The 27,873-nt window shown below is 37.4% G+C and overlaps 1 protein-coding gene across 11 annotated transcripts in view; it reads right to left on the bottom strand.

Annotated features, from left to right (window-relative positions):
- Window positions 1-27,873, bottom strand: part of SPIRE1 (spire type actin nucleation factor 1) — a 201,446-nt gene that overhangs the window by 68,222 nt on the left and 105,351 nt on the right. For all 11 annotated transcript variants that reach the window (XM_045041860.1, XM_045041861.1, XM_045041858.1 and 8 more), the window contains 2 exons: window positions 6,134-6,211; window positions 2,123-2,287 (listed from right to left, as the gene is read on the bottom strand). In XM_045041860.1, the coding sequence (XP_044897795.1) occupies window positions 2,123-2,287; window positions 6,134-6,211 (243 nt within the window). The remainder of the gene's footprint in view (window positions 1-2,122; window positions 2,288-6,133; window positions 6,212-27,873) is intronic.

Here is a 27,873-nt window from a genome sequence, read left to right as displayed (position 1 = left end):
CATGATATAACTAAAGGGCAATTTGGCCACACGTGTGTAGCACACAGCACAGGTTCTGACAGAATGGGGATGAAGATAGGCTTTGCCTTATAACTAGTTGTCTGAAGAGCACCTTTAAACTTCAGTTGCCTCATTCCTAAAAGAAATCAGATTTACTAAGAAGTAAATCAACATAATATAGCTGCAATATTGCAGCTTATTAAAATTAATTAACAAAGAGCTCAAACAGCTACCTAAATGTTTTTTTAGAGTTTGTTTATCTATTTATCTATCATCTATCTATCTATCTATCTATCTATCTATCTATCTATCTATGTAATCTCTACACCCAATGTGGGGCTTGAACCCAGAGATCAAGAGTCGCATGCTCTTGGGGGCGCCTGGTTGGCTCACACAGCTGAGCATCTGAGTCTTGACTTTGGCTTAGGTCATGATCTCATGGGTTCGTGGGTTCAAGCTCCGCATTGGGCTCCACAATGGCAGTGCAGAACTTGCTTGGGATTCTCTCTTTCCTCTCTTTGCCCTCCCCCTCATTCTCAAAATAAATAATAAATAAATTTTAAAAAAAAGTTGCATGCTCTTCCGACTGAGCCAGCCAGGTGCCCTTACTTAAATCTATTTTAAAACTAAGTGATGTGCTTCGTAAGAATCTTCCACATAAAATAACTCTGATTAAATTTTCTAAAAAATGGGGATATAATTCATTAATTCATCTCCTATCTACAATTCATTAATTCATTCCACAACTATTTGTTGGGCACAGTATTTAGCACCTGGCTGTGTGTCAGGCACATGCTCTAGTTAGGGGATATAACAGCAAAAGAACTAAGTTCCTGTGGTAAGAGAGATAGCGAATCTGAAAATACATGACACTGTGAGCTACTGACACATGTGGGTAGGGGGGCAAACGCTTCTCTAATCAGGGGACATTTGAGCAGAGACCTAAAATGTGCTAAGGAAAGCTACATAGATGTGTGGGAAAAGAGAGTGCCAGGGAAAGGGGCAGCAAAGGTTCTGCTGCAGGAGCACTTGACAGCAGAGACCAGCATGGCTAAGGAGGAGAAATCAACCAGGAAAGGTGGTAGGAGATGATGTCTGAAAGGTAAGCTGTACCACACTCTGTAGAGCTTTGCAGGCCAAGGTAAGGATGTGGCGTTTGTTCCAAGTGTGATGGAGAACCATGGAAAGTTCTGAGCAGGAAAATGGTATCATCATATTTTTACCTGAATAGGCTTACTCTGGCTGTTTTTGGGAAAAATTAACTAAGAGGGGCAAGAGTGAAAATAGGAAGGCTACTTAGAGGTCACTGTAATGTATGATTGAGAGACAGTGGCAGTCATATTCATGACATATTTCAGAGGTAGTACTGTCAGGATTCCAATTCTAAGAACCTAACTCAAAGATTTCACTATTGCTATTCAAAAACATTTAGATATGCAAGGATACACAACATAGGCTGCCACAACTTAATACAAGTTGATCGACTTAATAAACTCTGGTATAGCCATAAAGCTAGAAGGGAGGTAGTCATTTAGATGTGATGATGTTGAACACATAATGACATGGAAAAATGTTCATACTATGTATGTTAAGTGAAAGTAACTGGTTACAAAACAAAGTATTCAACATTAATCCATTTTGTCTAAATAAAATGGATAGAAAAAAGAAGGTTATAATACAAGCATGTTAGCAAAACACCTCTCGGGGCTGTGAAATCACACATTTGCAACTTTTCTTCTTTGAGCTTACTGTATTTTTCAAATTTTCTGTAATAATTATGTATTACTTCTATGGGAAGAAATGATTTTTAAAATACTGAGAACAGGGGCGCCTGGGTGGCTCAGACAATTAAGCGTCCAACTTCAGCTCAGGTCATGATCTCACGGTTCATAAGTTTGAGCCCCGCATCGGGCTCTGTGCTGCCAGCTCGGAGCCTGAAGCCTGCTTCAGATTCTGTCTCCCTCTCTCTCTGCCCTTCCCCCGCTCGCACTCTGTCTCTGTATCAAAAATAAATAAACGTTAAAAAAATAAAATAAAAAAAAAACACTGAGAACATTTTCAACAAATAAGATTACTATAGAATAACCATTTGAGTTTATTAATGGTTTTCTTTGTTACTTACCATTACTTTTCGCAAAGTGTATCTTTTAGATCGAATGTCATCCATTAGCATCTCATATGGGGTGAGCTGATATTCAATGGGCAAAGGGTTGTACTGCCGCTCTTGGACCTTCTTAAGTTTTACTCCATTCCGCAAATCCCTCATCACCTGTACCCAGAATCGAGCCTAAAAGAATCAAGGGTAGAGAGATGTCCATGAATAAATTTACTAGTTCCCTCTACGTAGCTACAGTCATACAGAAAAAATGAAGAGCTTGGCTTGCAAAACACTGAGTAGACCAAACAAAACTGATTTTTAAAACTAGATTTTATAATACTAAGTAAAAAGCCAGTAAAGAATCACGAGCTCTAAGTTCTGAGGCACCTGGGTATAAACCCTAACTCATTCACTGTGAAAGGCTGTATTAATGGCCTCAGTTCTTCACGCCTCCTGTGTCTACACCCTGTTATGTGATTTTGCTCACTGAAGAGTATATTTCCCACACTCTAACATTGGTTTTGGCTTTATGATTTGCTTGGTCACTGGTAGGAATAGTAGTGGATGTGATGTAACCAAAGTCTGCAAAAGCAAATGCATAATGGGTTTATGCTTTCTATTGCCATGAGAACATTATGCCTGGACTAGCATGATTGTCCAGGAGAAGAATGACACACACATAACTGATCTGTACGCTCATGAGCTAAATAAATGTACTACTTTATGCGACTGTGATTCTGTAGTGGCTGGTTAGGCGGCATTACTGTGACCACAGCTAAATGATACAATCACCTATTAGCTATCTGACATCCAGCAAGTTGTTTCACCTCTCTGACCCCTGGCTTCCTCACCAATAAAAGATAATGGTACTTCATAACTTGCTGAGATGGTCATATATTATGTGGAAAATGGCCATAATTTTTATGTTATTACTATCTTTGCACAAATTACATAATATTGGCCTTCTTATCAACAAATAATGGTAAACTGATTTGCTAGCCCTTCAAGAAAATGAGATATAAATGAAGTACTTACAATAATATAAGACATACTAAATATGTATATTATTATTATAAGTTAATCCTTTTATTTTCCTGCCTATAAGCTAAGGTGTCATAGTCTCTACTTCAGTGAAAAGTAAATCAATATATTTAACTGAAACACTGTGGTTTGTTAAAATTAATAAGTAGTTCATATTTATTACTTAAACATATTTATTAAAAACCATGTGATATATTTCATAAGAATTATCTGTATAAAATAACTGATTAAATTTCTCAAAAATGGAATTTATGATTTTTTAAAAAATGTATACAATTTCTTATTCCAAATAAGATTTGAGGTACTTAATATTGTGGTATATCCATTAGAACACCTTCTAAAATATTCCTATTTTAAACAGATCCTTAGATTCTGCCATTAAAGATATTCTAATACAATATCCCTAAAATATTCAGATATCTCTTTTGAGAATGTTCTTGTCCCAATTTCTCTGTTTTTCTTATACGCATTCCTTTAAGATCCAGTTCAAATATCATCTCATCTTTTAAAATGCTATCTCTTCTCTTGACTGCCCAGGGCTTTAAGAAAACTTGGCATATGTGAAATTTTGAGTACTTAAAACAGATAAATTAGGGGATGACTACTCATATTAGAAGATTTTGCTATATAGATTTTGCTATATTAGAAGATTTTGCTATTTTGCTTTATGAAAGGATTCAGACTTTTTATATAGCCAGTTCTTTATATATTATTGTTTGGCAAAAATTTTCAGAAATTTAATTTAATTCAGAGATAAAAGTCACAGTAAAATAATGCACGACTGTCACTGTATGTACTCCCAGAGATTCAATCATTCACATATTCCATCAGAGAGATCCTGAGATACTACCATCAAAGATACTCTAATTTTCCTTCATTCTTTCATTTCATTCTAATCTTTCTAAATAATTCATTTTAATGGTCTTATAAGAGAGCAGCTGGTGATCTAGGCAAATGGAACTCCCTTTGGAGTTAGTGCATCTCGTCAGTGATCCTACCAGTTTTTAAATGAGGCTGCCCTACGGCAATAAATTAAGTTTTTAGTTCAAGTTTAAACTAGCTGTTTGCTAAATTCTGACCACCTGGAGTTATTTATCTGGCTTCCACGTCTAAAAAAACAAATTTTAAAATTTATTAGTCAAGATAAAATACACCTAAAATAAGGCTATTAGAGTATTCTACACAAAGGAAACTTAATAAACAATACTATTCTAAAATGATAATACCCATTTACAAGACATTACAGGCTACTTATTTTTTAACCTTAATCTTAAATGTTCTAGATTAATATCATTCCAAATATCTCAGTGAAGATATCAATAAATTATGAATATTTATACCCATACATCAATACATGTGGATCCACACAATGGATTGGAATACTACTAGTAATAAAAACAACAAACTATCGGGGCATCTGGGTGGCTCAGTCGGTTAAGCGTCCGACTTAGGCTCAAGTCATGATCTCGTGGTTCGTGAGTTCGAGCCCCGCATCGGGCTCTGTGCTGACAGCACGGAGCCTAAAGCCTGCTTCAGATTCTGTGTCTCCCTCTCTCTCTACCCCTCCCTCACTCATGGTCTATCTGTCTGTCTGTCTCTCTCTCAAAAATAAACATTAAAAAAATGAAAAACTAACAACAAACTATTGATAGAGGCAACAACATGGATGAAATCTCAAAAGAATTATGCTGAATGGAAGAAGCCAAGCAAAAAACAGTACATACTATATGATTACATTTTTGCAAAATTTTAGAAAATGCAAACTAATCTATAGTGAGAGAAAGCAGATCATGGATTGCTTTCCCATGAGTTCCTCCCAGATCATGAGGAGAAAGGAAGCAGGGTTACAAAGGGGTATGAGGAAACTATGGGGGTTAATGGATGGGCTCACTATTTTGATTATGATGATGGTTTCATGGGTATGTATGTATGTGTGTATATGTCAAAACTTATCAAATTATGCCTTTTAAATATGTGTAACTTATTGCATGCTGATTATACTTTAATAAAGGTGTTAAAAAAGAATATGGCAAAGTCTAATATGGTCAAAAGCAATTTGTTCATATCCCCCAAATATTCCTAGTCCCTCATTTAATGATATCATTTTTTTTTAACGTTTTATTTATTTTTGAGACAGAGAGAGACAGAGCATGAATGGGGGAGGGGCAGAGAGAGAGGAAGACACAGAATTGGAAGCAGGCTCCAGGCTCTGAGCCATCAGCCCAGAGCCCGACGCGGGGCTCGAACTCACGGACCGTGAGATTGTGACCTGAGCTGAAGTCAGCCGCTTAACCGACTGAGCCACCCAGGCGCCCCTAATGATATCATTTTTTAACCAATATCCTTAACCTGAAAATTCAGAATCCTAAAATGTGCCTTCCCACTGATGCCTGAACATACCTCAGTCTAATTTCATGACAATGACTCAGCCCCAAGGCTGTCATGCCTACCCAACTCTAAGTCATACATGAGGGCAGGGACTCTTGGTTTTACTAGGGTCTAGAACCATGCCAGAAAAACAGTGGCTACTCAAACTGTATTGCATAAATACACTGTAATCATCTGTGCTAGAAATCTGTCTTCTGTTTTATGCAGGCAGAGATCCTATAATAATACAGGAATGAAAAATTCTGCATCTCAGAACCCTAATACCGTAACTATTCATCGGATAAATGAATGCACTACACTATAGTTTCACACCTTATCCTGAAACAGAGGTTAAACTCTGACTTACAAGAGTATGCTAAGGCATTAATATAATCAGGAAGGTCAGTATTTTAAAACATCAATTTTATCAGAAGGGACATTGGGGTAGTTCTAATAAAATCAGTTAGTTTTGTAAAATGGGGAAGATATTTCCTCAAATGTAAGACTAAGCACATTCAAATTCATATAATATCAATTCGTATTACAGTCCTTAGTAACAAGCATTTTAGAAATCATCACACTCTGTCTTCAACACTAAGCAGAACAGTGAATATCCAACTACCTTACCCAGTCAGCATTTTTCAGGTCTTCCAGGTCTGTGTTAGATTCATCACTCTTTTCCATTTCTTGAATCTTCTTAAGATTCTATCAATTAAAATAAAAAGAAAACATTTAGGTATAAAAATTTCATTATGCTACCTTCTCAAATGAAAATTTCTAACAGATATCTTCAGATAAAGTCTATATAGAAGCATTATTGAAGCAGATAGTACAGAATCTACTCCCCTATACATTTCAGTCAATGGTAAACTACAATAGATACAGTACTACAGAGAGATGGGCTGAGATTGTTCTTTCTAATTTCCTTCTAGGCCTTGCAGCTAAACCTTTGTCACAATATTAACTCACACCACTAAAATGTATTGACATTGCCTTTTCCCCCAATGCCCTTATTCAATCCACCATCAAATCTCACAGATATTATTTCCTCCATATAACCTAAGCCCTCTTCTTTTTATATCCACTGCAGATCCCTTAATCCAAACACTATCTAATTTTTGCTGACTTCTGATGTGGTCTGGCCCCAGATGTTCTCCTCTCCTCACCACCATGCCTGGTCTCATTTATTCTCTATTTCTGCTCTTCTTTCAGATATCAGGCTCAACAGAACCATCAATTCTTCAGGAAAGCCTTCCCTTCCCCTCAATTAAGTCAAATCTTTCTACTATAGAGTGGCATATCGCACCATCCACCTTTCCTCTGTAGCCCTTTTTACACTGTAGTTTTACATTTGTTTGTACCTTCCCTCTAGGTTTCATGAGACAAAATTCCATTCTCAGGGGCTAATATATATAGCATTGGCACTTTTTATACTCAATATATATTTGTCAAATAATTTCATGAGTAAATTTCAATATATAAAATGCTTTTTATTTATTTATTATTTGGTAATGTATATATTGCAAAAACGATTACTGCAATAAGGGTAGTTACCACCTCCACCGCCTCCTATAATTACCTTTTTGTGTACGTGGTGAGAACACTTCAGATCTACTCTTGAAACTTTCAAGCATGTAAGGCAATATTGTTAACTACAGTTAACATGCTGTATATTAGATCTCCAGAACTTATTCATCTTAAAACTGCAAGTTTGTACACTTTTCAATTTTTAATCTATTTGAATGCTGTTGCCACACAATGCCCCACCCTTTGAAACTGCATGAATCCAACATTTGCAATTTTAAGAAAATCATGATAACTAAAACATCTACTTGGCTATTAATTACTAATCTGTGTTATACCATTCCTACTTACAACAAATCAATTCTTGTATATTTTATAATTTGTTGAGTTTATTTGCCTGAATGCTTGTGGACTGAGTTTAAATGTACCTTATGAAACCTAGTTTATTTTATATGAAAATACTTAATAGAAAACATTTCTAAACCATTTATTTTTTGCTTCTCAACATCTCAGATTGACCATCTGCAAAATGAGAATAACATCACCTGCTTTTTTTGTACTTAATAATGTATAGGAGTATTAAATAAAAAGAATAAAATTACTCTGAACACTTGAAGAAAATGTGGTATAAATAACGTATTCTCTTGCTAGGAAAGACATTTGGGGGATGAGGGAAGTACTTCTTGGCTGCAACAGGGTATGGGGAAATAATAATATCAGCTAACAAGTGCTAAGGCTTCAGGCAACCATCACTTAACCCCAAGCACAACCCCTGTTATGGCTGGGCTCACAACTGAGGCTCACAAAAGCTAAGTGACATGGCTGGGGTCTCCCCACAGGCAGGAGAGAGAGTTAAGTAGGTAGAAGCGGCATCAGGGTCTCAGACAGGAGATAAGATGTGTGGAAGGGACACCAGATAATGAGAAGAATGGCCCTGTTGGGAATCTAAGTGTCCTGATACTGCTTCCCAATGACTTAGATAAGCCTTAGAAAAAAGCTGGATAAAGTTCTACATTACTTTTGCTAAAATTAGTATTTATGAACTGCTAACACACAAGGAAAAAGAAGACTTTACGACTTGTAACTGGGCTTTGCAGATAATTGGGTACTTAATATCTGGTGTAACATTGTGTCAAAATCTGAGTAATAATCATTACTAAATTAGGACCCTCCATTTTCTGTGTTTAATGACACAACAGATGTCCTGGTACATGGAATTTTTCTGATATTTAAAATACCCCCCCCCCTTTTTTTGCTACAGATAATTAGTTGTCTTTTTAAAAATCTCTGATGATTTAAAGCCATGGTTTTCAACTCAAGTCCACAATCTTCATCAAGTAGTGATATCTTGAAATCAGAGCTGAACAGGGAAGAGATCAAAAGGAGAGGCACATTTATTTTGTTCCTCTGAGGACTTTAATCCAAGCTCTATCCCAAAAAGAATTAATGCCTTAAGGTATATATTATTCTATTGACTAGAATAGTGTTCTTTCTAGCTTTTTATAATTAAAAGCGTAAAAGAAAAGAAAGAGATTTAGGGAGGTGAAATGCCTTTGGACACCTTGGGACTCTCAGCAGCAGTGCTCTTCCCTCCCTTACCCAAATACCAAAAGCTTAGAATAAGTACCTCATCTCTTCCTATTTCTTCCAACTCCAGCCTTGGGGCATTTGCACTGGCTGTTCCTCTCTCCACAATGCTTTACCCCCCATCTCCACATAGCTAATTCCCATACATATCTCATTTTTGCTCAAATGTCACCTTCTCAATGGGGCCTACCTTGACCATCCTATACAATCCTATACAAACCCCAAGCTCCACTCCCTGCACTAGCAATTCCCCTAGTCTATGTCTTTTTCCAAAAATCATCCTGCCTTCTAATAGTCTATATGATTTACTCAATGTGTTTACTGCCTGCCTTTCGTTACTAGATTTTAAGTTTCATAAGGAATTATTTTTGTGTATTTTGTTCACTGCTGGGCTCCTGAAATCTCTAGAAGCATGCCTTGCTCTTGGTAGGTGCTTAGCAAGTATTTGTTGAATAAGTGAATTAAGATCTTTCAACCAAGCCCTTCAATCTCAACAGCTCTTATCAAGTCAACTTTAATAAGAAGCCCTATGAAAGGGAAAATTATTCAGAGGAAAATCTGAATTTTCTTCTCTAAATTCAGAATCTACTGAAGGGGTGGGGAAGAAAACTCTTATCTATGCCACACGGAAACATGTGCTTTCCAGTTCAGGGAAATAAACATGTAATCCAAGCTCACATTACATTTAAGTGTCTCATTCAGTCAACAGATTAAAATAAATAATAATCAGAGTAAATAAAAAGAAAAAAATGCACACTGAAGTAATTATAATACTAAACACGTCAACAAGATTCAGTCAACATCAAAATAAATTGGCTTGAAACCTTAGTGCCTAAGAAGATCTAGTATGTACACATGGGCCAACACCCTAACAACACACTTTCCCCATCCATAACCAAGAGTGCAATATGGGCTCTTTGTCACCCACAGGCTGATCCCACAGCAAGCACTATATTGTTTACCCAATGATCTATAAGCCAAAAGATAATGAAAAAAGCTGAAAACATGATGGAGAAACCCATTTTTGCAAGCCTATGTTGTTTTTTAAAATTTCTGATGGTGTCTAGGTCCTTCTAGGCTCCAAACAAGAGAAAGCAAGATAAACAGTACAGGTACAGGAGAAGATGGGTGGTCTTTGGCAAGATGAAGATATATATCTTTTTTTCTAGATTCCCACTGCTACTACCAAAGCTGATGATGGCAAGTCTTTCAACTGTTCTCTCTGCCTCGGTATCTTCCTCATTTGGTTTATCTTTTTACTCCCCTATGATGGGTTCCCAGTGTTTCTGCTGTCACCTTCAAACTGGGGTACCCATATTTCCAGGGACCTCTGGTCAAACAGTATAGTGATATGCCAGGGAGCATTTACAGTGACAGATAAACAGGACACATTTTCCTGGAGCAAATTTTATTCACAGATGTGATGGATTATCATGCTGTGGTAAGTTGCCTAGGTCCACACCCTGTACCCACTTCAGGAATGAAGTACTCTTCCACTGCTGCTGGAGGTTTTGTCTGCTGTGGCTCATAACCTAATCCTGCCCTAGGAGCTGCACTCAGGGCTCAGAGCAAGGAGCTGCCTTGTCATGGGTATGCCCCATCTCTGGGGTAGCCCACACCCAATCACTGGTCTGTGTGGAGGTACACAGGTCAGGCCCCCTTGCCTTTCTTGGGACATCTCTGAAAGGCCATCCCAACTTCTGAGCTCCCTGTGGGATCGGCTGCAACCTGCTGCACGTGCATCATAGTTCAACTTTTTCTTCACCGCTCACAGGTGTTCCCCAAAGCAGTTCCCAATAAAACCTCCCGAATTCAAATTTTACCCCTCAGAATCCTTTTCATGGGGGAACTCAATCCACACATGGAACATTTAAAAAATATTACAATTAGGGACGCCTGGGTGGCTCAGTCAGTTGAACATCCGACTTTGGCTTGGGTCGTGATCTTACAGTTCGTGAGTTCGGGCCCCGCATCAGGCTCTGAACTGACAGCCCAGAGCCTGGAGCCTGCTTTGGATTCTGTGTCTCCCTCTCTCTCTCTCTCTGCCCCTCCCCCACTCATGCTTTGTCTCTCTCTGCCTCTCAAAAATAAAGAAACATAATAAAAAAATAAAAAAATAAAATAGTACAATTAGATGTAGACATATAAAATAAAGTTTACATGGATTTTAAAGGTAAAATGTATGATTTCAAGGACACTTTGACTTGCACTGAACAATACATCTCTCAGTGGGTATCTGTTGCTTTTGTCTAGATACATCTCCCCCCTTCCTTCTTTCATTTGGGGAATTCAGCCCCTACAGTTTGAGTAGGGCTAATCCCATGGCTGGCACACCTTATCACCTACTCACAAGGGTGAGGACACAGCCTCCACCAGCCAGTGCAGCCACAGCAACTAGTTCTTGAGCAGGCATATGTTTCTGAACTTTCCTCCAAGATATTTTTGCTCTAATTAAGAGAAAGACTTTCTGCTGGAGTTACTAAACTGAGGAAATGTGAGGTTTAAGCTACAGACTGTCATCTTACCTGCTTTTTAGTAAAAGCCCATCCCGGGGAGTGAGAGAGAGAAGGCCAGCCCTGATTATAGAGTTTGAGACACTGGATCCAGCTGCGCCTAAAGTTAGCTGTACCCTTAGACTTTCCATTTATGTGAGCCAGTAAATATTCCCCTACTTCACTCATGCTAATTGGAATGGATTTCTGTTACTTGCAACTGAAAGAGTTATGATTTAATATGTTCCTTTAGTCTAGAAGTACGAGTTCATGCTTCTATGTCTTAGGGGTAGTCTGGTTGAGTAATATGAGAAGCACATGGTCCCTTTTCCACCCAACCTTAAATTTTATTGTTCTCCAACACATCCCATCCAGATGGTCTTACTGTTTTACACCTTTACACATCTCCGCCTTTACTTGTGCCATGATAAAATCCCTAACTCCCTGCTACTAAGAAAAACGATCTGCTCTTTATAATACTAAAGACAGTTTAAATTAATAGTCCAAGAATTTCATGTTTTTTTAATTTTTCTGAATTTCTACCATAAACTGTAGTTCAGACACTTCCTAGCTGTGTGTCTTTATACGGGTCACCTAACTGCTCTAATCCTCAGTTTGTTTTCCCATCTGTAAAATGCAGACAAAGAACTACTTTCTAGATTTTGTTAATATTACATAAAATAATACAGAAAGAATACAGCATGGTGCCTGGCTCATGTTAAGCATTTAGTAAGTACTAGTTATTAAAAACCAACAAATATCTGTGAGATTTCACTGTGAATACTTTTTATTCCATCACAATAACATTTTATTCTGTTACCACATGAGACCTCTCTCTGGCCTCTTCATGAAATCAAAATCCTGACTCACAAATAAGTCAAATACAGTAGCTGAGAATCTGTGAATACTGTAATTGAACAGGCCTGAAGAAATGTGCAACTAGAAATCTCAGGTTTCTAGTTAGCAAAAACAAATGAGTTATTTGAAAGTAAATTACATATTTTTCTAGTGTTAGTGACAAGCTTCTGTCAATTATATTCTGGCTTCTGAATAAATTATTTTGTATGCACAAATGTAATAACAGATGCCAACCTGAGCTTGGAATATGGTGAGAAAGTTATAATTGAGTACCCGCATGGCAATTAACTCTCTGCATGTCTGACATAACCATTCTCAAGCTAGCAATTAGCACTGCTCCAAGCCAACACTTTCAGTTCCTGGCACCTTAAAAAACAAACAAATAAAATCTACTCTGTGAATCACAAGATATCAAATGCTCACAGAATAATTTTAATTCATTTGTATAGGTTCAACACCAGCTCACATATAAATGCCTCTTTTTAGATTAAACCACCCTTACAGATATATTCATGTATTAAAAGAATACTTTAATAACAGCATTTCAATGATGATCATTTTCCTGCATACTGTTAACCACTTCACGCCATTTATCATTTATTGATATTCCTCTATATACTGAGTACATGTTTCAGTTAGAAACTTTTCAATGTGTAAAAATGAATATGTTTTAGTAACTCCTTAAACCTTTTTTTTACTCAATATATGCTAATATGCTTTCAAAGAAATTACTATTAATTATATTTCCCGAGTGACAAAATCACTTATATAAATATCGCCTGTAATAAAAAGAACACATATATCAGCCACAGAGATTAACAGCCATGCTGTCCTAGCTGAGATATTTTTACCATAGAGAAAAGCAAGAAAAGGGATTTTATCATATTTACCAGCCCAAAATTAGTGTTCCAAAAATTAGGGTACAAAAAACTCCCATGGAATTATAGCAGTTCATCTGATAACTGGAAGTCTCCCATATACATTAAAGAGTTAGTGGATAATTACAAAAGAATATGATTTATATTTTCATCAAGTTTTATAACACTTTCTTAAAGATGTAATATAGTCTTCTCCTCAAGGGATACGATTGGGAAAAGGTAACTACAACAAAGATGAAAGAAAGTCAGCATTTTATTTAATTAAAAAATGTAAAATGTTAAGATACTAAACTATACGTTGATAATTTCTGTAAAATTTAATTTGAATTTATATGGTTCATTAAAGAAATTACAAAAAACTATAGATGAAGTCATCACAATGAAGGAAATTCATTCTAAATTCTTCCAATACTTTTGTGTACACACACACACTCTCTCTCTCTCTCTCTCTCTCTCTCTCTCTCTCTCTGAGGGTTTAATGAATGTCTCTGCCTCAAGTAGCTGGACTCACAGTATCTCCCTAATACAACCACCCTTCCAGTTTTCATATTTATCCACCCCTATAGACTCACCCCTATAGACTCATCAAGTCTTCACACATAAAGAAAGGCAGTGATAATCATAAAATGATCATTAAAATATCATGGACAATATTTGCAATCTATATCACAACAAGTATTTTCTTAAGACATACAAATGGGTAAGTAAAGACCAATACTACATTAGAAAAATGGGCAAAGGATATGAATAGGCAATTGATAAATACAAATATGCCCTTAAGCATATGAAAAGTTGCCCAATCTCATTCATTCAAAGGAGAATGTAAACTAAAACTAAGGAATACAAATTTTCACCTATCACTTAAAAAACACATTGCGTAGGAAAAGACACACTCTTACACAATGCAAAGGATAAGATCATTGGTAAACCTCTATTGAAGACAATTTCATATTTTATGAAAATTGTAAATGCACATGCCATTTGAACCAGTAATTCAAATTTTAGGAATTTATCCTACATATATGATTACACCCATGAAAAGTAGCTTTAAAACTATCCACTGTAGCATTGTATGAAACATCAAAAGATTAGAAGTAATCTTTCTAACAGAGAGCTGATTAAATCAATCACAGTATATCCACACAAGAAAATATTACAAACTCATACTAGATGTAAACACTATGGACTGATATGAAATGATCTCCAAGATATATTATTAAATGAAAAAAGGAAAGCTCAGAACAGCATAAAAAAGGAAGAAAAAAAATATGATGTTTTTGTTAGTTATGGATAAAATGTCTCCATAAGAACAAACAACAAATTAATAGCATTTATTGTCTGTGGGACAGCAGCCAGCATAAGGGTATAGCTTAGTATAATTTGAATGTTTGAATCATGAATTTTCTTAAAATAAAATTAATTAAATTGAAGAAGTTACAGAACCTGCAAGTAGAAGACTTCTTACATGCTATTTATTTATTTATTTACTTACTTACTTACTTATTTAGAGACAGCGAGAGAGAGAGAGAGAGAAAGAGAGAGAGAGAGAGAGAAATGGTGCAAGAGTGAAGAGTAGAGAGAGGGATAATCCCAGGAGGGGCAGAGAAGAGACAAAGAGAGAGACAGAATTGAGGCTCACCCAAAGCAGGGCTCATGTTTTACCTGAAGAGGGGCTCGGGGCTCATGTTCACTGGAAGTGGGGCTAGGGCACACCTGATGTGGGACTTGAACTCACAAACCATGAGATCATGACCTGAGCCAAAGTCAGATGCTTAACGACTGAGCCACCCAGGAACCCTTACATGATCTTAAATAAAGATTCTTCTGCAAATATTTTAGCAGGGAGAATAGTGATACAAGCAAGATACCCAGGGCAGAGAGAGTAATTTAATTACTTCTGATGAGGTAAATGCTCTGCACGTTTACTAACATTCACAAAATAATAAATCAATAGAAAAAAGACAGACATTCACAAGGGCCATGAAAAGTTACAAATGATGGACGATCTAATTAAAATGAACAAATGGCAATCTTACAAACAGACATCTGGTGGCAGTTCTTTCTTTCAAAAAATGATATGCTCATGTCTTGGCAGAATATAAATCCATTTTAGCTGTAGGGAGACATTTCCAGCTAACCTAAATGCCAGTTTTATTATTGGAAGTGTTGTGAGCAGGCATGAGGAGAATGATAGGCAGGGAATATGAGAAAGCTGCCTAAAATACACTTTTTTTTTTTAACTTATTTTTTTTAAGTAGGCTTCATGCCCTGTGCAGAGCCGGAAGCAGGGTTTGAACTCACAGCCCTGAGATCAAGACCTGAACTGAGGTCAAGTCGGATGCTCAACTGACTGAGCAACCAAGGAACCCCTAAAATACATCTTAATATGTTAATGAGATAGAGGTCTTGTGACTTTATCTTTGTAAGTGTAGTCAAGCAGAATATGTCAGAAGTCATATCACATGCAGATGCCTTAGTATGATTGAATGTGGTCACTGGCAATGGTATTATGTAACACAGGTGGATTTGGTTATGGGCTGATAAGAGATGGTGGATGCTAAATACCTACATTTGATTTTTTCCAATAAACTGTAGGTAATTAAATGTGGCTATTTGACTTTTTAAAAAGACAAAAAATAGTAACAGCTTAGTCAATTCCAAAAACATCGCTTTTCCCCTAGCAACAAAAGATACTTTATATACACACATTTATACACACACACATATACACACACACATAATATTCCACTGGTAATAATCTTATCTAAGATAAACAGCTCAAAGATTTCATCATGAAACTTTGATTTCTTATAGCACTAATAGTAACAATACTTAATGAAGTGTCACAGCAGTAGTTACGATTGTACAGTATAAAAACACTCATGTTAATATTGTGAAGATTCATACTGAGATTCATGCTTATTCATGCTTATTTCCAGTTCATCTTCTTACCCCATAATTCCAATATCTGGTCAAATATTAGCAGATAAAGGTAAACTGGTTCTAATCTACGCATCTAGAGATCATCCTTCCATCATTAAATTTAGGGTAAGATTTAACTATTCAAAAGAATTTGAATGATGAGGTTTAAAATAAAGTCACATGTAACTAAGGATCATTAAAACATTCAGAAAATCAAGACACTAGCATAATGCTACTTGTATTTTTATTTTTCTAAAAATTTTTACTTTCATTTGAATATAGTTGCCACACAATGTTCTACTAGTTTTAGGTGCACAATGTAGCGATTTGACAAGTTTATATATTCCGCTATGCTCATCACAAGTGTAGCTACCATCTGTCTTACTATACCACTATTACAATATCATTGACTGTATTCCTTGTGTTGTGCTTTTTATTCCCATGACTTATTCATTCCATAACTGGAAGCTCGTGTCTCCCACACCCCTTCAACAATTTTGTCCAACCTCTCACCTCCCTCTCCTCTGGCAACCACCAGTTTGTTTTCTGTATTTATAGGTCTGATTCTGCTTTTTATTTACTCATTTGTCTATTTGTCTTTTTTTTTAAGCTTCCACTTATGAGTGGAATCATACCGTATTTGTCTTTCTCAGTCTGAATTATTTCATTTAACATAATGCCTTCTATGTCCATCCATGTTGTCCCAAATTGCAAGATCTCATTTTTTCTTATGGCTGTGTAATACTCTGTACCTTGACTACTATAAATAATAAACTTGGGTGCATATATCTTTTTGAATTAGTGTTTTCATTAAATACCCAATAATGGAATTACTGGATCATATGGTAACCCTATTTTTTTTTTTTTTTGCAATTCTATTTTTATTTTGAGGAACCTCCATACTGTTTTCCAGAGTGGCTGTACCAGTTTGCATTCCAGCAACCATGCACAGGGGTTCCTTTTTCTCCACATCCTTGCCAACACTTGTTATTTCTTTGGTCTTTTTAATTTTAGCCATTCTGATAGGTGTGAGGTGGTAACTCATTGTGGTTTTGATTTGCATTTCCTTCATGATGAGTGATGCTGAGCATCTTATGTGTCTTCTGGTCACCTATCTGTGTCTTCTTTGGGAAAATGTTTACTCAGGGCCTCTGTCCATTTTTTGAGTTATTTATTTTTCTGATGTTGAGTTGTGTAAGTTCTTTGTATATTTTGGATATTAACCTTTTATTGGATATATCATTTGCAAATCTCTTCTCCCACTTATAGTATGTTGTCTTTTTGTTTTGCTGATGGTTTTGTTTGCTGTGCAAAAACGTTATATTTTGATGTAGTTCCAACAATTTATTTTTGCTTTTGTTTCCATTTCCTTAGGAGAAGTTATCTAGAAAAATGTGGCTATGGCTGATGTCTGAGAAATTACTGCCTATATTCTCGTCTAAGATTTTATGGTTTGAAGTCTCACATTTAAGTCTTTAATCCATTTTGAGTTTATTTTTGTATATGGTGTAAGAAAGCCATCCAGTTTCATTCTTTTACATATAGCTCTCCAGTTTTCCCAGCAACATTTATTGAAAAGACTATCTTTTCCCCATTGTATATTTTTGCTTCCTTTGTCATAGATTAATTGACCATATAATCCTGAGTTTATTTCTGAGCTCTCTATTCTGTTCCACTGATCTATGTTTTTGGTGCCAGTACCATAGTGTTTTGATTACTACTGTGTACTACATCTTGAAGTCTGGGATTGTGAAACCTCTAGCTTTGCTCTTTCTCAGAATTGCTTTGGCTACTTTGGGTCTTTTGTCATTTCACACAAATTTTAGGATTATTTCTTCTAAAATTAAATACCCAACAGCATTTTCATAGTGATTGCATTGAATCCATAGGTTGCCTTGGGTAATATGAGTATCTTAACAATATTAATTCTTCCAATCCATGAGCATGGAATATCTTTCCAATTTTTTTCATCAGTACATTGTAGTTCTTGCAGTACAGGTCTTTCACCCCTTTGGCTAAGTTTATTCCTTGGTATTTTGTTCTTTTTGGTGCAACTGTATTTGGTGCTTTTTAAGTTTCTCTCCAGTACTTCATTATTAGTGTATAGAAACACTACTGATTTGTGAATATTAAGTATCTTGCCACCTGAATTTATTACTGCCAGTAGTTTTTATTTATTTATTATTTAAAAAATTTTTAATGTTTATTTATTTTTGAGAGCGATAGAGAGAGCACGAGCAGAGGAGGGGTCAGAGAGATGGAGACAGAGAATCTGAAGCAAGCTGTAGGCTCTGAGCTGTCAGCACAGAGCCCAATGCGGAGCTTGAATCCACAAACCAAGAGATAATGACCCGAGCCGAAGTCAGATGCTTAGCCAACTGAGCCACCCAGGCGTCCCATAAGTAAGCATTTTCTAGGTGAGAGAAGAGGGGGAACAGGAACTTCAGGTATGTACAGAGTCCCTGGATGCTCAGAGACTACAGGGGAGGTTGCATACAGTGAATGAAGAGCCTGGAGAGGTTAAGATTGAAGCCTGATTCTGAATAGTGCCCTATGTTGTGCCAAGGAGTCTAAACTTTCCACCTACAAGTACCAAGTAGCCAACAAGATCTCTACACAGCGACATAACACTGGGTGGTAGACTGTAGATGAAAAGGGAAATTACATCAGAAGGCTTTCCCATGGCCCAGGCAAGAGATGTCAGACCACTGCATGAAGAAGGCACAAGGCAGTGAGAACATGAAGGAGGCTGTACATTCTGGAGACAAGTCAAGAGTGTCAGGGACCAAGATTCAAGAAAGATGGTAAGAAAGAAGATCTACAGTAGCTGAACCACAGATTCTCTAATTCATTCAACACTGATCAAATATTTAGAGGCCCTATTACACTGGGATATAGCAGTGTATCAGAGAGAAAAGGTCTTTGCCCTTCATGAGATTATTTTCTTGTGGTAGATACCAATGAGTAAGAAAAGAGGTCATCAAGACAACTGTGATAACTGTGAGGAAGGAAATAAATAGGGCAACTGATTTTAAAGTAAAAGACTGAGTGTAAGATATAAATATATATCTATATCTATTTATGTATACACACACACACATGAGTGTTTAGGGGCGGTCTAAGGAGATGTCCATTAAGCGCAGGCCTGAAAGATGCAAATGGAAAACCATAATTAAAACAGTGGATGAAGATAGAATTTATGAGTTTAAGATATCAATAAAAAACTAATTAAGCACCACACTTGAGAAGAGATCAAAGATCATTATAATCAGATAATCAGAAGTGACAATCCACACCTGTAGAGGCTGCTTCTGAAGAAATCCAAGATGGCTTAACTATATGAGACATCTTATCCCTTAGAGATCAAAATGTTTGGAATATTCCACTTTAGTTCTAGGATTGTTTATGTGTATGATGCAAGAAAGTGCAAGGGGAGAGAAAATTTTCATCACTTTGAGTACACAATCTCCTAGAAAACAGACACTGACTTTAAAATCTATTTTACATGCCTTCTTATAATAATATGAACATATAATGTTTCATAAATCTCAATTATTTTTACTGCTCATTAATTTATGCCTAATATTACTGCATTAGGAATTTCTTTATCATTAGATTTTAAAATACAGAATTTTTAGTGGATACTGACATCAATTAACAGTAATGTTCAGTGTTATAGCTCAATATTTATAATATTGAGCTTTCTTCTAAAATCTTCAACAGTGAATTGCTTTCCTATAAAATCCATCTCAAGTTTAAAATATGATGTATAATAGTATATAATAACTTCATAGCAAATTTTACTGGGCATGCACTTAAAATGTTTATCAGTATACATTTTGCCTATACAACAAGACTTAAAAAAAATGAGAATGAATAAAACAAAGATTTAGCCCAATGAGTTGTACTTTCTGGAGCGAAGTTAACGATTACAGGGGCCTTAACATACCTAATTGCCCTCTCCTCCCTTTCTAAAGATAAATGAACAGAAATCTAGCAAAAGCTATATAACTGATGTCCCATGAATAATGAGTGAAAGAAAATGATTCACCAATAACAAAGGGGCTTTTAAAAATGATCAGCGTCAGGGTGCTTGGGTAGCTCAGTTGGCTGAACATCTCTTGATTTCCGCTCAGGTCATGCTCTCAGGGTCATGGGATTGGGCTCTGTGCTGAGCACAGAGCCTGCTGCACATTCTCTCTCTCTCTCTCTCTCTCTCTCTCTCTCTCTCTCTCTCTCTCTCTCCTTCTGCCCCTCTCCCCCACTTGCGCACTCTCTCTCTCACTCTAAAGTTAAATTAAAGAAATATAGTAAATATTCTATTGTGAAGCAACATATTTACTGTAGATTTGGGGTTGGGGGCAAGCACACTACACACTCTCAACAAGGAGGCAATGATGGTTAGAGCATGCTAGGAACATACTGGAATAAAATCAACTGACTTCTAATCTTAAAATGATTTTATTTCAGTCTTCGACATTTCTATCACACTTCTGTCTCTTCCCATTTCACACCTCCATATTATTTCATACCTAAACTTAACATGATACCTTCCTTCCTTCCATCCCATTAGTGTGCATGTGTGAGACAGACAGACAGACAGACACACACACACACACACACACACACACACACACACACACAATGTTCTCTCATTTACCCTCTTCTCCCCAGCTCCAAATTTTATTCTCTCTGGCTCCCATAAATTTCTTTCCAATCCTGCTCAGAAGCCTATATCAAAGCATACATCTCCATTTTAGGAACTCTCTTCAACTTTGTTCCAATATAGTCTATCGTATGTGACTATTCTTAGAGGAAACCTTTGAGCATCTTTACGGGGATGAAGATGAGGATGAAGATGGAAACGCTGGTGTCAGAAGTGCTGACAGCTTCTGTGTTAGCCCCCAATCTCTGTAAGCCTTAGTTTGCCAATTTGCAAAGTAAGAGTCACAGGACTGTTCATTAGGATTAAATGGAGTAAGCGACAGAGGCCATTTTATAGCTGTAGGAATAATACAGGAAAGCAGTAGGGATCACAGTTTGAGGAACCGATAAATAATTTCATTCAACAATAACAACACAGGGACTGATGATCAAACACTACCTAGACAGCAATGGAGCAAAGGACACTACCATTAATATAACTTCCTTTTCTACAACAAAAAATTTACATTTGAAACTGCCACGCTAAATTCTCTACTCTCCAGCACACATGCTCACTGGCCACACTTGCTGGTAGAGTTTGGGTGGTGGTGGGTTACTGGCAATAGGACCTGGGCTGTCTCTTCTTTCATACAACCTGATGCACTAAATGGATTGTTTAGCCTGTCCCTTCATCTATAATTACATACAAGGATATCAAATTGCTTATGGGACACAGTAATATGTGCCTACTTTCAAGAATATCAAATTGCTTTTGAGACACAGTAACAGCAGGTCTATCCAAAACTTCTCTATCATTCAGAGAATAACCTTAATGGATCTCATTCATTAAGAAGGAAATCATCACATCATAAAAAGATTAGAATAAAAGTGAGTTTGTATTCCATATAGATGATGCACTACAAAGCTCTGAGCTTTCTAAAGTAAGCCAGGTCTAATAAGCATAATTATGTCATAGAACAACTAGTTAACACTTGGGAACAGGTTAGGGGTTTTACTTATATTCTAATACATTGTCAGTTGAGCATATAAGAAATTTAACATGAAGTATTTTTGGTCTGTGAAATCAGGAACATTATCAGCAACTAAGCTCAAATATTTTTTTCCCAATGTTTTGATACTACGAATTTACCCTAATTTTACACACACATGCGTGCCCACACACACAGATAAAATGTAATGTGAAACATCACTGATGATCAGATAATCAACTTATTAAATCAGAGGTCATCACTTTGAAAATTCCACTTGATACATACTAACTCACAGGTACAGAAGAAATATTATCTGATTCTTTATACATTCTGTTATTTTTTAATGTTTATTCATTTTTGAGAGAGAGAGAGACAGAAGCGGGTCAGGGAGGGGCAGAGAGAGAGGGAGACACAGAATCCAAAGCAGGTTCCAGGCTTTGAGCTGTCGGCACAGAGCCTGATGTGGGGCTCAAACCCATGAACTGGGAGATCCTGACCTGAGCCGAAGTCAAAACACTTAACCAAGTGAGCCACCCAGGCACCCCTGAAATACTGTCTGATTCTTAAATGTATAAGCATACCTCATAGATATTGCGGGTTTGGTTCCAAGCCACCACAATAAAGCAAATACCACAATAATGTGAGTCACGTGAATATTTTTGTTTTCACAGTATATATAAAAGCTATGTTTACACTATATTTCAGTCTATTAAATGTGCAATAGTAGTAGGTCTACAAAAACAATGTATATAATTTAAAAATATTTTATTGCTGGTGTGCCTAGGTGGTTCCATCGGTGAAGAGTCCAACTTCAGCTCAGGTCATGATCTCACGGTCCATGAGTCTGAGCCCCACGTCGGGCTCTGTGCTAACAGCTCAAAGCCTGAAGCCTGCCTTTGGATTCTGTGTCTCCCTCTCTCTCTGCCCCACCCCCCACTCATGCTCTGTCTCTCTCTTTCAAAAATAAACAAACATTTAAAAAAATAAAAAAATATTTTTATTGCTAAAAAAATGCTAACCATCATCTGAAGTTTCAGCAAGTTGTAATCTTTTTGCTGGTGGAGGATCCTGCCCTCAATGTTGATGGCTGCTGACTGATCAGGGTGGTGGCTGCTGAAGGTTGGGGTGGCTGTGGCAGTGTCTCTAATATAAAACAACAATGAAGTTTGCTGCATCAACTGACTCTTCCTTTCAGAATTTCTCTGCAGTATGTGATGCTGTTTGATAGTATTCTACCCACAGAACTTCCTCCCAAATTGGAGTCAGTCGTCTCAAACCCAGCCACTGCTTTATCAACTAAGTTATGTCAAAGTCTAAATTCTTTTTGTCATTTCAACAATATTCACAGCATCTTCACCAGGAGTAGATTCCATCTCCAAAAACACTACTTTCTGATATTTTAATAGTGTTGTATGCTGACAGGTGGTAACTACACTTGTGGTAAGCACAGCATAATGTATAGAAATGTTGAATCACTATGTTGTACACCTGAAACTAATGGACCACTGTGTGCCAACTATATAGAAATAAAACAGTTTTTCAAAAACCACTTCCTTTGCTCATCCATAAGAAGCACCTCCTCCCCCATTAAAGTTTTATTGTGGGATTATAGCAATTCAGTCACATTTTCAGGCTCCACTTCCAATTCTAGTTCTCTCTTGTTACAGAGTAACATCTGTAGTTACTTCCTCCACTGAAGTCCTGAACACCTTAAAGTCATCCATCCATGAGGGTTGGAATCCACTTCATCCCATTTCCTGTTAATGTCAATATTTTTACCTCTTCCCATAAATCACAAATGTTTTTAATGTCATCTAGAATGGTGAATACTTTCCAGAATGTTTTCTTTTAATTTTTTTACATGTTTATTTTTCAGAGTGAGAGAGACAGAGTATGAGTGGGGGAGATGCAGAGAGAGAGGGAGACACAGAATCCAAAGCAGGCTCCAGGCTCTTGGCTGTCAGAACAGAACCTGACACAGGGCTCAAACCCATATACTATCAGATCATGACCTGAGCCAAAGTCGGATGCTCAAAATGACTGAGCCACCCAGGCACCCCCAGAAGGTTTTCAACTGATGTCCAGATCCATCAGAGGCATTACTATCTATTGCAGCTATAGCCTTACGAAATGTATTTCTCAAATAACAAAACTTATAAGCTGAAATTGCTCGTTGATCCATGAGCTGCAGAATAGATGTTGTGTTAGCAGGCACGAAAACAACACTAATCTCACTGGATATCATCAGGGCTCTTGGGTGGCCAGGGGCATTGTCAGTCAACAGTAATATTTTGAAAGGAATCTCTTTCTTTCTTTTTTTCTAGGTCTCAACAATGGACTTAAAATATTTCATCAACCATGTTGTAAACAGACGTGATGTCATCCAGGCTTTGTTATGCCATTTATAGAACACATCAAAGTAGAGTCAGCATAATTCTTAAGAGCCCTAGCATTTTCAGAATGGTCAATGAGCACCGGCTTCGATTTAAAGTCACCAGCTGCATAGCCACAAACAAAAGAGTCAGCTGTCCTTTGAAGCTCTGAAGCCAGGCACTGACTTCTCCTCTCCAGCTATCTGGCATCTTCTTCTAATAGATGAGAATTACCTTAGTTAGACCTTCTGGATAACCTGCTACAGCTATTATATCAATACTTGCTTCAACTTGTACTTTTACGTTACGAAGACAGCTTCTTTCCCTAAACTTCATGAACTAACCTCTGCTTGTTTGAAACTTTTCTTCTGCATCTTCCTCACCTCTCTCAGCTTCAAAGAACTGGAAAGATTTAGGGTCTCCGGATGAGGCTTTGGCTTAAGGGAACGTTATGACCGTTCTATGGAGACCACTCAAACTTTATCCGTATCAGCAATAAGGCTGTTTTGCTTTCTTATTGTTCATGTATTCACTGGAGCAGTACTTTTGATTTCCTTTAAGAACTTTCCCTTTGCATTCACAGCATGGCTAACTGTTTGGCACAAAAGGCCCAGCTTTTAGCCCATCTTGGCTTTGGACATACTTTCCTCACTGAGTTTAATGATTTCTAGCTTTTGATTTAAAGTGAGAGACGTGCAACTCTTCCCTTCACTTGAACAATATTTTTTAAATATATGAAATTTATTGTCAAATTGGTTTCCATACAACACCCGGCGCTCATCCCAACAGGTGCCCTCCTCAATACCCATCACCCACCCTCCCCTCCCTCCCACCACCCATCAGCCCTCAGTTTGTTCTCAGTTTTTAAGAGTCTCTTATGTTTTGGCTCTCTCCCACTCTAACCTCTCTCTCTCTTTTTTTTCCTTCCCCTCCCCCATGGGTTCCTGTTAAGTTTCTCAGGATCCACATAGGAGTGAACACATATGGTATCTGTCTTTATCTGTATGGCTTACTTAAAAGGCCCCTGTACAGTTATTAATTGGCCTAATTTCAACATTTTTGTGTCTCAGGGAATAGGGATGCCCAAGGAGAGGGAGAGAGATGGGGAAACAGGCAGTCAGTGGAGTAGTCAGAACAGACATGTATCAATTAAGTTTGCTGCCTTATATGGGCACAGTTTGTGGTACCCACGATTACAATAATAGCATTAAATACCATTGATCATAGATTATCATTAACAAACATGACAGGAATGAAAAAGTCTGAAATATTGCAATAATTACCAAAATGTGACATAGAGACATGAAGTGAGCAAATACTGTTGGAAAAATATCACGGATAGACTTGCTCTACACTGGGTTGCCACAAACATTTAATTTGTTAAAAGAAAAACAACAACAACAAAAAACAAAAAAAACACAGTATCTCTGAAACACAATGAGGTATGCCTGTCTGTATAAAGTACTTTAAGATCTTTAGAAAAAATATTCAAATTAGCAGACTATTTTATTACTAGTGTGAATTTAGTACTCTTGAGAAAAGGTTAAAATGACTATCATACATACATGAACATATATGAAAATTCAAGAAAGCAGCACACATTGCAGAGGAAAAACAAATCCACTTGGACCATGTTAAGACTTTACTTCTAAAACCTCAGTGTTGACAAGCAATTTATGTAACATAAAATCTGTAATTAAATGGTACAGAATGTTCTTAAGTTCAGGATTTCCACATATTCTATAGCTTGTCCTATCAAGATTCATTATTAAATGAAATTTTATGTATAAATTTAAAGAACAGCAAGAGCACTCTAAGACCTCATCTATATTCCCATAAAAGTTCTCCTTTTACTAGAAATACTTTGGCCAAAAGGTTTCTAATCATCACAAATGCTTTCAAAACTGACTTCTTTCAACAAGTTGAAAACCTCTGCAGTTCTAGGAAACACAGATATAATGTATAAATTGTTTCAGTTCAACAAGTATTTCTGGACTGTTTCCTATGTGCATATACTACATTAAGAGTCATTGGCATAAAGATGATTTGAAACACAGTCATTTATCTCAAGAAGGATCTGGTCCAGCTGTGGAGGAAAAAAACCACAAAGACGTAAGCAAATAACTACTATAGAGTATGAGAAGTGCATGACTGAAAGATGAATAAGATACAGAGATAGTGGAGGGCATAAAACTCTGTTGGGCTGGAGGGAGGTCATGAATATTTCACAAAGAAGGCAATATGGAAGCAGGGTTTAGATGGATAAATAGGAGTTCACCAGGCAGACAATGGGAGAAGAGAATTCCAGGCAGAAAGAACAGAATGTGCAAAGGACACAGACCTACAATAGCATGACATATTCAGAAACTATAAGTAATTTTGATTGGATACTGTTAAAAAGGACAATAAAAATATAAGGAGGGGAAACACTATGAAAGGCCCTGTGTGCAATAGAAAAGTTTTAATTTTACTCTATAGTTGATGGGGAACCATATTAATCAGGGAAGCAACATGGTTCTTTTCAGCTACCAGGGGTCTTAAGGTCAGGTAGAATGAACTGAACTGAAAGTACCAATCAAGCCTTAATTCACTGGATGCAACAGTGCAAACAAGAGGCCAAAAAGGATGTTTTGCTCCTCTTGTTCCATATTTCCCCCCACAGAATGACACTGGGCAAAAGTTAGGTGACATTCAGGCAAGTGGGGAAAAATCCCCTCACTGCTGAGGAGTACTGGACAAAAGGCTCCAGCCATTTTATGGACCAGGGGCTGGTGGGAGGTAAAGAAGGAAGGGCAGAAATGGAAAGTTATGAGCCAGAGTGGAGGAAAGCATGTCAGCCAAGGACCTGGTGAAGGTGCCTGGGCTAGGGATGCAGATGTGTGAATGAACATGGCTGACCCAGTGGGGATGCTCACTGTTCTTGCCACTCCCTCCAGAAAACCAGTGTGCAGAACCCTGGCTATGCACCAAGTCATGTGTGGGAGGGCACCTTCCCCTATTGGGATTTGCCAGGGAAAACCAGCCTAGGGTCAGGCCTGAAAGATCACATACCTGTGTGACTGGACTCCTCAGGTCAGATCTGTAATCTACAAAAATCATTCACAGACAATGTGAAAGATGAACTTGACGAAGAGGATTCACAGTGACAAGGGGACTGGTGGGAGGTTAGTGCAACAATCCGGTTTGGACATGTGACCTGAACTCCTGTTAAAGTGACTGAACCTAGTTCACGCAGGAAAGTACATACATCCAGGAAGGGCTAATGAACTGGAAGAAAAATGGGGGAGTCGAGAGATTGGAAGATGAGCTCAGGTGGCAATGAGGGAAAGAGCTCGAAAAGCAGAAGTTACAGTTAGGAAGTGGAGGATAAGAGTCCATGATTTCTAAGGTGGAATGATTATAGGTGGTTCTGAGGCCAGAAGTGTGTTCAGGTAAGCAGAGTAGTGAAGTAGAGGGGAAGTCAAGGACACAGAGCTAGAGTTTCTTTTTATCAAAGAACGCACACAAGATGGTGGCAGATGACAGTGACAATGGGTTTAAGAATAACAGAACCTGGGGTATCTGGGTGGCTCAGTCAGTTGAGCACTGGACTCTTAACTTCGGCTCAGGTAGTGATCTTGGGGAGCGTGAGTTTGAGCCCTGCAATGGGCTCCATACAGTCAGCGCGGAGCCTGCTTAGGATTCTCCTTCTCTCTCTCTCTCTGTTCCTCTCCTGCTCACACATTCTCTCTTTCTCCTTCAAAATAAATAAATAAACTTTAAAAAAAAAGAAAAGAAAAGAAGAACAGAAGTAGATGGCATGAGCTTTCTGTGCAAGTTAAGAACAGCAGTTGTTTGGAAACAGCAGAGCAGAGACGGAGTATTACTAACTCACAAGGCACAAATATACAAAGTTATGCAGGAAAGAACAGCTTTCAGAAAGGGGGAAGTAGCAGAAAGGACTACCCTCAGATGAGCAAGCCTGAGAAGAGCCTGAGGGCTCTGAGGAGTTCTCTCTAAAAATGGAGCAGTTTCCAGAGAAAAATGGAAAGGGGCAAGAGAGATCAACAAAGAGGGGAAACAGAGTAAGAGATGAGAAAACAGGCCAGAACTGATATT

The sequence above is a fragment of the Felis catus genome, chromosome D3 (assembly GCF_018350175.1).
Source record: "Felis catus isolate Fca126 chromosome D3, F.catus_Fca126_mat1.0, whole genome shotgun sequence".
Taxonomy (NCBI): Eukaryota; Metazoa; Chordata; class Mammalia; order Carnivora; family Felidae; genus Felis; species Felis catus.
Note: the sequence above shows the minus strand (reverse complement) of the source record. Positions and strands in the feature narration are given on the sequence as shown.